Genomic DNA, 11395 nt, shown 5'->3' with positions numbered 1-11395 from the left:
CCTAATCCCACTCACCCTAGAACCTCAAATATTGTATTGAAATGATCGTGTGGCTGACTCTCCTTTGGGAAGTAACAAAACATTTTGTAGGAATATTAATTTGAAAAAATAAAATAATCCCTTCAATCAAAAAAAAATCTGGTTATTTAATTAAATTCAGGTGTATCCATATAATGCAAAATTCATGGAAAGAAATGAAGTATGTGCAGATATAGATATATCTCCCAGATACATAATGATAAAAATAATTTACAGAACAATGTTTAATATTTTTTTAAAAAGATATAAATTTTATACAGCTAAAGAGAAAACAGATTATAATTACTTTTTATGTACACGAAGTTAAAAATACCTCTTTGAGGGGCAGCCCGGGTGGCTCAGTGGTTTAGCGCCGACTTTGGCCCAGGATGTGATCCTGGAGACCCGGGATCAAGTCCTGAGTCAGGCTCCCTGCATGGAGCCCGCTTCTCCCTCTGCCTGTGTCTCTGCCTCTCTCTCTGTGTCTTTCATGAATGAATAAATTTTTTTTCTTTAAAAAACCTCTTTGGGATACATTCTATGTAAAGAAAAAAGTTTACAGAACAAAATGTATGGATTTACTTCTCTCACTCTAAAAAGTTTAACTTGCTATTAAAGTGGAATAGACTATTCCTAGGATGAAGGAAATAATTCATCCTACTTTCAAAAGATAAAACTTTGGCTTTTGGTAGCCCAGGTGGCTCAGCGGGTTTAGCACCGCCTTCAGCCCAGGGCGTGATCTTGGAGTCCCAGGATAGAGTCCCATGTAGGGAATCCCTGCATGGAGCCTGCTTCTCCCTCTTCCTGTGTCTCTGCCCCTCTCTCTGGGTCTCCCATGAATAAATAAATAAAATCTTAAAAAACAAACACACACAACTTTGGCTTTGCCAGGTTCTCCAGTATAGTTAGATCTACGTGGTTACTTTTTGGTTGAAGGACACATTTAGAAAGGTCATGCATGCCCCTGAGGATTCACATATATTTCTCCAAGTGTCATTTGACCTAATACCATTGGCTAGCAGTGCATCCTACACTGTGGGAATGGAGGTCCTAGTGTGAAAAATATATGCACTTAGCCAGCCAGTCTTGATTTTGTCAGGAAATGTCTTCCAGAGACAAAGGAACATACATATATATTCTTGAGATAGATACTCTAAGTATTTTACACATGAGAACTGAGGCCCAAAGACATCTCTTACCAAGCCCACATATCCAAAATAACCGTGTTTTGAGCTGATGGTACGGCCAGGAATCTCCTTCTACATTCTCTGGCCTCTTCACTTTATATCCAGAGTTTACACATTTGCACTTAAGGATGCCAGGTAAGGAGATGTGATCCAGCAAATGCACAGCCATGGTGGTTTCTGCTGCCTTATGTTTAGCTCACATTTGTAAAACAGCAGCAGTACTCTGAATCCAAGGGAAAAGAGGTTAAGGATTGGAGAGGCCCCCCATTTCCAACATTTCTTTACATGCCTAACCCATACAAGTTGGCCTCTCTCAGAATCATTGGCACCATTAGCACTACTTAACCTACCTTTAGTTGGTTTCTATATATTCCAAGGTCCTGCAGGTGGTTTGTTTCCAAGTAGTTCTTAAATGTTTGAGGAATTGAAGGCAATAGCAGTTCCCAAAATTTTAAATGCTGTATTCTGGCTGTATTACAGGCTCTCTCAATATTACCTATTAGCTTAAATACAACTCCCAACAATCTGAGTGGGAAGAATTACAATTGCTTATGTATTAGTTACTTTGGCGTACATCACTTAAAATTCAGAACTGTTATGAAGGCCACAGAGCTATTCTTTCAACCTGATTGAAAGAATATTCTTGCCTCCTGATTTACTGAGGCACACTTTTCCCTATTCTGTAGTCCTAAGTGGCTGTTTTCACAGAATTGATATTTTCTCAACCAGTTCTCGGGGTATTAAGTGTATTCCAAGACTTCTATGTTGCAGTATATTTAGATCATCAAAACAAACTTGCAAGTACCTGCATGGAGGTCACACATTACCAGGCATTTGTTTTAAAATGATTGTAACTGCTACCTAACTAAAGAGCTCTCTTAGCAGTCCTCTAAGTGAAGCTTAAAATTGGCTGGAAAACAGGCCAGTAGCTCACCATCTGGCTTCTGATTAATAATTCCTTCACTTCCTTTTTAAAAATATTTTGAGAGAGAACACAAGAGGGCCGGTATAGAAAGGCTGAGGGAAAAGCAGACTCCCCATTGAGCAAGGAGCCCAATGAAGGGCTCCATCCTGGGATTCCAGGATCACGACCTGAGCCCAAAGTACACTTAACTGAGCCACCCAGGCACCCCAATAATTCCCTCACTTCTAAACCAAGAACACCAGTTTCTTAGAATGAATCACTGCTCACCTCAGGAGACCTACCTAGACTCATATTGTGGAATTCTTCAAACACTATGCTTTTGGCCCAATGTTTACTTAACAGTTAATAAGTAAAATCTTTTACCAAGCTTATCAGTCAAAAAATACCTGGGATTGAGTTCATCAACTTGGCATATTTCTTTCTAGACTCAGTTCCACTCAAATCTCTTAAGTCCAAATTTCCTGAAATCTGAGAAAAAAAGGTGAACCCAAAGGATGTTGAAAGTAGTGAGATAGGGGATGTGGATTCAATTTTTGAGTGACCCATGTGGTTGCATGGTGAACATGGATTGAGCACACACGTTTTGGGGAGGGAAGAGGATTTGCATTTTAGACAAGTCAAGTTTGAGCTATGTGAGATGCAGGTCTAGTACACAACTGGATGTACAGAGCAATCTCAGCTGAAGTTCAATTTGAACACAAACGGTTAACTGAGGACAGTGGACAACAGTCTAGTATGGTTTAAGCCCAAATCCAGAGAAAGGCATGAACTTCAGGACTATAATCCTATTAGGCATAGCAAATGTGATCAGAACGTTATCTATCATCATGCCAATAGGGGATGGCACATATTTGTTAACTTTAGGAGAGGAAAGCAGGTTATTTATAGACCACGTTAGTGTAATTCCGTATTGGATTTAAATTCCAAGGACTGTCTATAAAACAGTGTTCTATAGATATAACCAAAATGTTAACAACAAATACTGGATTTATTTTAAAACCTATTAATTTGGGACGCCTGGGTGGCTCAGTGGTTGAGCATCTCTGCCTTTGGCTCAGGGCATGATCCTGGAGTCCTAGGATCGAGTCCTCCATTGGGCTCCCCGTATGGAACCTGCTTTTCCCTCTGCCGCTCAGGGGAAAAAAACAAAACTATTAATTTAGAATATAATCTGAACACTTCTCAGCAAAACTGCTTAATATAAGGGCCAGTATTTCCAGAACATTTTAAAATTTGCAAGGTTTACTCTAGCCCTAAGAGGAAGGACTATTAATTGGCAGGAACCACTATTTCCCATGTTAGTTATCTGCCCATGTAAGCAGCACCCTCTATCTACTAAGTCAGAATTTAAGGGGTAGAACTCAAATGTCTTTTGGAAAAGCTCCAATATGCAGCCAGTTCTGAACCACTACACCTTATACCTTTATCAATACTAAGATCACCGTGTATTTTAACACAATTCAGTTTTTAAGTGATGTCAGGTGTCAACTGCTTTAGTGGCCTCTATGACATATATGATGAAAACAGGATGGATCACCCACCTTAGGACGTTCATCTAACTTTGACTACTCCAAAGGTAGACTAGATTTCACAGCACATCTTTGTATTCCTAAAATTCGTTGGTATGACGTCAACAGGACTTAACAACAACAACGACTTAACAACAGATAATCAATTTATTAAAAAGGCTGATTTAAGCATCTGCGATGGTGACTTCAACCTCGACTCCAGGCTCAATACTGATGGAGGTAATCTGCTTAACAATCTCAGAAGGACTGTGCAGATCAATGAGTCGCTTGTGGATCCTCATCTGAAAACGATCCCAGGTCTTAGAACCTTCACCACAAGGAGTCTTTCTCGTAGTGATTCTCAGAGTCTGCGACAAAAGAAACCAACCATTTATGGTTTTATACTCATCCCCACGACACTTGGAAAATCATCAGTCTCACCTATTTCATTTGAATACTTCCCTGAAAGTTTTCAGACGCCACTAACTGATAATGGCCAGTGCGTTTTCCCCCGCAGTCTGGACGCTGCTCTTAAAAAACACCGCACCCCACCCAAGGGACAACAAGTTACCTGTGAAGAGCAGCTGCCTAACATGAACTCGATCCTACCCACAATTTTTCTTTCAGCGTCTGTGTTCTCTCCACCTCGGCTCACCTTGGTAGGCATCCGCACTGGTCCTTTCACTTTGAGATTCTTTTCCTTTGCACCTCTGATCAAGTCCGCACACACTACAGGAAAACAAAACCGTCTTTCAGTTCGTTCACAACAGTCCAGGGCGGCGTCAGGGAATCCTAACTCATGCTGGCTCAGAATAGCGTATAGAAATATCATCATAATCCAACACAGTAAGGGTCTCCTCATCGCCAACAAAGAGCTAAAAGACACGGTAACAGTTACGGATAAACCCTTTTAAGTCAAGCAACTCGTCGCTGGACTGGAATCAAGAGCGTGCAGCGATAGAGCCGAGTTCATCATTTTGGGGGTTTTTCTGCCCAAACGTCTCACCCTGAAGGTATCGTACTGACCCTTTTCCAAAGACTTTACGTTGCGGCTGGTTAGAGTAATCCTGATTCGGTGAATCGCCACCTCTGGTTCTACGGGCGTCTTCCCAGTGTCTTTAAATGCCTGTTGTCACACAAACGAAACAGTTCTTAAAAGCCTGGACGCGGCCTTCCTCAAGGGGCCTCTCAGGCTGCTCCACCATCCCGTGAGCCCCTCTACTAGGCAAGCGAGGCTCGGACTCCCGCCGCCGCCTCCTCCCACCCCGGAGCCCGTCCCCAGAAGGGACCAGGTCCCGCGGCGCCGCCGCCCGCCTCACCATGGCTGCGGCGCGGCTTCCTGACCGACTTGTTCCTCAGCGAACAGCGGTGAGTCAGGAGCAGGAGCGCGGCGCCGGGAGCTCCGCTCTAGCTGCGACCGCGTCTTCCTCAAAGAGAAAGGCCGGAGGCCTGCGTAGCGCTTATATAGCTGCGCTCTCATCCACATCCGGGTCGCGCACGCGTCTCCGCGCTGCCCCGGAAGAGGAATCGCCCCGACGGCTCGGGAGGCGGCTGCGCGAGCCGGGGCTGGAGTACCCGGGAGGTGGCGGGGAGCGCGCGGCTGCGGCCGCCCCCTTTCGGTCCGGCGGAGCCAGGTGGCGTCCCCGCCCGCGCGGTCTCCGTGGTCCTCTGGCCGCCTGGGCGGAGGGATGACAGGGAGACTGCGACCTGAAGCCCGAGGCGCTCCTCTGCCTGCTGCGCCTGCAAAGTCAAACTGACCCCTGCGGTTTTCACCGTGCAAGTGTCGCCTCCTGTGCAACCCGAATGGCTCGTTCTCCGAGCAGGTGCGTAACTCAGTTCTGCGTTTAAGTCACGCGGATGGTAGGACGACGACTGACCACCCGGGCGTGCAGCGGGCAGTTACTCCCCATAGCCTGAAACACACGTCCGGGATACGTCGCCTTCTGGCTTCCCAGCGCGGCAGCAGCATCCAGCCGGTTTTAGGAAGCAGCTGACCTTGGGTTCGTTCCCTCCGAGAAGGCGAGGGCGGACACCCCGGAGCAGGTGGCGCATCGGGGGCGCCTCCTGCACACCCGCGCCGGCTCCCTAACTGCGCTGTCTGTTGGGATGAGACCCTACAAGGCCTCCCTGATACCGAGGGTAGGAGGCGGAGCCTAGTGGAAGAACCGAGAGTCGTCCGCTGACTTGGGTCTAGACGGGAGCGAGAGCCTAAGGAGGACACGAACGACTTGAACGACAGAGTGGTTAAGTGGAACGAGGCAGGAGAGGCCGGTTTTGGTGCAGGGCAGAAGGAAGGGTCAATAACCTCATTATTTTGCAGGTGAACGTTAATGCGGAAGACGTAATGGGCTCAGACACACAAAACTCGAGAATGAAAGAGATCTGACCTCTCCCATTAGGGCTCCTTCTCTCTTCTGTTCCTCGAAGGGAAATTATACTTGAAACTTTTTATCAAATAATAGCACTGACCTATTTGGTCATAATTGGGCTTAGCTAATCGCTGCCTTTCTTTGGCTCACAAAAATAGGCATACTGGATTTTTCTGCCACTTAACAATTAATTGAAATATTAAAATAGTTCTATTCTTAGTTCAGTTATTCTAAGTGTCATCTGGCTGTAAAAACCCTGTTAGTAGAATTTGCAGCAAAAAACTGAAAGCCTGCATTCTTAGTTTACTAGCTATAACCCAAGTGAGACGTTGTAACTTAGGGCTTTAACTTATTGCTATGGCTACCAGGGAATGCTTGGGAAGTATATTTGTGATTTTTTTTTTTTTTTAAGGAATAAATCTGGTACAGCTATTCTTAGGTTTCCCTTTCCTTTCAAGTACTTGAGAAAATGGTGGACAAATTAACTTCCTTGACTATAGAAAAGAATTTCAGTATAGAAAAAGGCTAAATGTAGCCCAGTATGTATGGGAAAAAATTGTGGATGTGACTAGAATGAAGGAAACAGCTGGTTGAGATAATGTTAGAAAAATGTAATGGAAGCATCAACTGTTTTCAAATTTATGTTTGGTTCAGACAGTTTGTTATATTTGTTCTTTTTTTTTTTTATTAATTTTTATTGGTGTTCAATTTACCAATATTTGTTCTCTTAAATTAAAACTTAACTGCTCCTGTAGTCCCCACATTTTCATTAAAGGTGTAATGTTCTAACATAATGTAAGATATTGGAGAAAAAGTAAAAATTAACAGTTTATCCAAAAGAAGAAGAAAATACAGTATGCCATCCTTAATGCCTTAGATCAATTACTAGATATACGTATCCTTTGATGGCTTATCAAGGGATATGCGTATTGTAAAATTGTAAGTACTTTTGGGGTTAAGTAAATTGGCCTCTGGCAAAGTTATACCCAAATAGATACTTCCTCCAGCAGTGTAATGAAGATCTTACTGTGAAAGATGGACTTAAATATCTGTTTCATTTTAAAATTAAAAAATATTCTTAAGACCATTGCAAAATTTATGTTTTCAACATCTCCATTCATAGCCTTCCTTTTCTGATTATTGTAGGTCTTTTAAAACGATCTCATAAAAACTTTTACTGTAGGTATTTGTTCCTTTCTGTGGACAGCCATCTACTGGTCTTTTGCTGCAATGACAGTGTCATCATATTCCTTACAAAAGGAAATTAACAGCTTAAAAACTACTTAATTCGTGGTACACATTAGTAAAATAAAAAGAGCAAAATTTCAAATGAATGTGTCAAATGTCTGTTTAGACATTATTTGCAGAATTTTTATCTAAATAAATTTGTGTTGAAATTTAAGAATAAAGTCTGAAATTTAACAATAAAAACCAGAAAGTTTAAAACTTTCTCTGTGGTTACCCATGTTGTATTGATAGGGGAGTGAAATGTGGAGGCAATTCCTTGTGGTGTACAAGGATTACGTGTGAGGACTTGAACAGTACTGGGTACATGATAGCATTAATTAATTACTATTACTGTATTAATTAATATTACTGTATTAATATCAGTTTGTTTGATCCTCACATCAACCCTGGAACGTAAGTGCTGTTATTCATATTTTATGCATGAGAAAGCTGAGGTTAGGTGACCTGCCCAAGGTCACAGGAAAAGCCGGTGTTTGAACCTATGCAGTCTAACTCCAAAGTTTGTGCTTTTAGCCACTATGCTATGGTGTCTCTTACTCTTTGTCTCTTACTGTATATTAGCTCTTACTGTTATCATTAGTAGCTGTACGTATCTGCGAGGTGTAAAATCCTATTATGTTGGATAAAGTAGCATAGCAAGGCTGTCTGTATTTTACTTTAGTTGAGGTTAGAAATTTTATTGAGCTACTAATATGTGTCCTTTGTAAGGTTGAATCCTTATTATTTAACTCTTCATTTTTTTGGTTTGAAGTCCTATAGATACCCAAGGCCAGTTAATTCGATTTGTTCATTAAAATCATTTCACTAAAGTGAGCGGTGGAACAGAACTAGGGACACAGACCTTTTCATTGAGAATGATTCATATGGAACATGCATTGGGTTGATAATTTTTTGATCATATTTAACTGCAGAGCTCAAACAATTCTCTGTAGGGGTAGAAATGTTCTATTCACCAGGCCTTGTAGTACTTCTTTCCCCTCTTCCTTTCTCATGTTCCCAGGCCTGCAGGCCTAGAGATTCTAATGTTTCTTGAAATGCAATTTGAAAAGTTGGTCTACTCCTGTCACATAGTGCCATTTCCTAGTTTTAGCAGAGAACCTGCAAAGGACTCCCATGGTCACATTTTTGGGATCCTGATATCATGCAGGGGAGCCAGGGATAGATTTACCTATCAATCATTTCCCCCTGAGGTTGTGCTTTTCATGTTGTATAGAATTGGTACAACTTTTTAGAAAATGCCATTTGCCTCCCTTTATGAGAAGATTGAAACCTCTGGCTTTCATGACACAATTCTGCTGCATTGCTTGTGTGGTGGACAGCCTCAAATGTAACCCCACAGAGATCTCCACCACCTGTTTCTCATGCCCCTGTGGAATCTCCTCCTCTTGAATGTGGAAATGTGTAAGATGCTCTAAATGCTGGAATTTGGCAAAAGTGCTGGGATGTCACTTCTATGAATAGATTGAGTAGGGTTCTGACTTCCATCTTCCTGGCAGACTTTCTCTCTTGCTAGCTTTGTTAAAAGCAAGCTGACATTTTGGGAGGTGCTATAGGGAGAGGACCCCAGGCAAGGGAATGAGGGTGGTCTGTGGTCAACAGCCAGCATGAATTGAAGCTTTCAGTCCAATAGCCCCCAAAGAACTGAATAATTGTGTGACTTTGGAAGCAGATATCTCCTTGGTCGAGCTTTCAGATGAGACCTCAGCACTGGCACCCCTTAAGTATTAAGGTACCTCCCAAGGCCTGGTTCTGGGTCTGATGAACACATGTAGGAGAGGCAGCTGCAGTGCAGCAAAGGGGACACTGATAGGAGTTTTGAGGACATGCTTAAGTCCACTGCTAGGGCAGCCATCTCTCATGAGTCATCCTATCTACATGGGCTTCAGTTTTCTCATTGTAAAAGGAGGGTGCTGGACTATGTGATCTTCCAACTTTGAAAGGCTATTGCTTTCTTTTCTTTTCTTTTTTTTCTTTTCTTTTCTTCATAAGAAGCACACACACACAGAGGCAGAGACACAGGCAGAGGGAGAAGCAGGCTCCATGCAGGGATCCTCATGTGGGACTCGATCCTGGGACCTCAGGATCACGCCCTGGGCCAAAGGCAGGCACCAAACTGCTGAGCCACCCAGGGATCCCAGGTTTTCATAGATCTTAAAAATCTATTAACATGGTGAATAAGTTTCTTAATATTGAGCCTTTTTTTGCATTCCTGGAAAGAATCTCTCTTAAACATATTACAAGTGAGATTGTTTTAAAATTATGTGTGTCTGTATGTGTATTAATATGCTGGCATCAAAGAAACAAATTTGGAAGCTTCCCCTTCATGCTGTGGAAAGTTTATATAGTAGTGTGGTAATGTGTAAGACTTGGTAGAATGCATGTTTTATTGGGAGGTAACTATAAAGTATAATTTCTTCTATGGTGATTAATTTTCCCTGATACCTCTGTTCCAGCATCAATTTTAGTGATTTATAATTTTCTGGAACAGTGCTTCTCAAACTTTTCATTCTTAGTAACTCTTTATATGCTTAAAAATTATTGAAGACCCCAAAGAGCTTTTGTTTAAGTGGCCCTATGTCTATTGGTATTTGTTGTATTAGAGGCTAAAAATGAGGAAGTCCACAAACATTTGTTAATCTCTTAAAAAAAATAACAAAATTATTCATTGTTAACATATTTTTTGAAAAATAACTATTTTCATTGTTTTTCTACTTTTGTTCAACTCTTTAATGTCTGACTTCATAGAAGAAACTCAATTTTCATATCTGCCTCTGTATTTAGTCTGTCACAATATGTTGCTGTGGTTGAAGTATGTGTAGAAATTCTGGTGAGCACAGATAAGAAGTTGGAAAAGGGAAAGGATTTTAATAACCTACTTAGATATTCGTAGATACTCTTCTTTGATGCACTTATACTGGCTAAGTGGTAGTTTCTTAAGGATTAGGTACAATGAGAATCTGAAACCATATCAGTAGCCTTTTTTGTTCCCTCTGATAATAGAATCTATTTATCTCTGTTGTGCTTTGAAGGGATCTTTTACCCTTACTCTTGCAATATTTTATAACATCATGCACTGGTCACTTAGAAAATATTGGCTCACGGACTTACACAGATCTTCTAAATGTTGACATATTTTACTATATAATATTTTAAAAATTATATTTCTTAACATTACTACTCAGCTTGTCAGAAAATTAAGTATTAGGATCGTGTGTAGTCCATGGTGGCAGATACAAGTTATTTATTACACTGTATCACTAGAATAAAGGACAAAAACCACATGATCATTTCAACAGACATGGAAGAAAAATTTGACAAAGTTCAACATAGCTTAATGATAAAAACACTTAACAAAACTAGGACTAGAATGTAACTTATTCAACATGATAAAGGCTTCTATGGAAAACCCACAATCAACATTGTACCTAATGGTGAAAGACAAGCAAGATTGGCAGGATACAAGATTAATATATGAAAGTCAACTGTATTTCTAAACTGAAGCAATGGACAATCCAAAAATGAAATTTATAAAAAGATTCCATTTCTAATAATATCAAAAAAGATAAAATACTTTGGAATAAATATAACAAAAGAAGTAAAAATTTTATAATCTTTAAATTTTAAAACATTGTTGAAGGAAATTAAAGAAGACCTAAGTAAGTGTAAATACATTCCATGTTCATGAATTGGAATACTTATTATTGTTGAGACATCAATACTTCTCAAATCAATATACAGATTCAGTGCAATCCCTCTCAAAATCCTAGATGGCTTCTCTGCAGAAATTGTTAAGCTGATCCTGTCACTCATATGGAAATTTGAAAATAATCTTGAAAAAGCAAAACAAAGTTGGAAGACTCACACTTCTTTGATTTAAAAACTTGCTACAAAGTTGTAATCAAGACAGTGTAATCCTGGCATAAGGATGGGCATATAACCCAATGGAATAGAATTGAGAATCTGGAAATAAGTTTCACATTATAGACAATTGAGTTTTGAAAAGGGTGCTAAGACAATTCAATGGGGAGAAGGAATAATTTTCAGCAAATAATGTGGGGACAACTGGATACTCATAAGCAAAAGAATGAAATTGGACCCCTACTTGTATTATATACAAAAATTAGTTCAAAATGTATATAA

At 40.7% G+C, this 11395-nt stretch overlaps 1 protein-coding gene and 1 non-coding gene across 2 annotated transcripts; both read right to left on the bottom strand.

Moving 5' to 3' along the window:
• Positions 1–3787: 3787 nt before the first annotated feature.
• RPS20 (ribosomal protein S20) lies at positions 3788–5118 on the bottom strand. The gene is made up of 4 exons (XM_041769549.1): positions 4958–5118; positions 4665–4764; positions 4294–4367; positions 3788–4006 (listed from the first exon to the last, which is right to left on the bottom strand). Exons 1-4 carry the CDS (start codon positions 4958–4960, stop codon positions 3824–3826), a joined length of 360 nt encoding a protein of 119 aa, XP_041625483.1. The 5' UTR covers positions 4961–5118; the 3' UTR covers positions 3788–3823.
• LOC121499207 lies at positions 4439–4505 on the bottom strand. The gene has a single exon (XR_005990051.1). It is a non-coding gene; the product is annotated as a small nucleolar RNA U54 (small nucleolar RNA).
• Positions 5119–11395: the final 6277 nt, after the last annotated feature.

The sequence above is a fragment of the Vulpes lagopus genome, chromosome 9, assembly GCF_018345385.1.
Source record: "Vulpes lagopus strain Blue_001 chromosome 9, ASM1834538v1, whole genome shotgun sequence".
Taxonomy (NCBI): domain Eukaryota; kingdom Metazoa; phylum Chordata; class Mammalia; order Carnivora; family Canidae; genus Vulpes; species Vulpes lagopus.
The sequence above is the reverse complement of the archived record's forward strand: the minus strand, read 5'-3'. Positions and strand labels throughout refer to the sequence as shown.

Coding starts and splice junctions, on each gene's coding strand:
- RPS20 (XM_041769549.1), bottom strand. Junction 4,368..4,664: donor CGTAAAGTCTTTGGAAAAGG/GTCAGTACGATA, acceptor GTTTTCCTGTAG/TGTGTGCGGACTTGATCAGA. Junction 4,007..4,293: donor CAGTGCGGATGCCTACCAAG/GTGAGCCGAGGT, acceptor CTTTTGTCGCAG/ACTCTGAGAATCACTACGAG.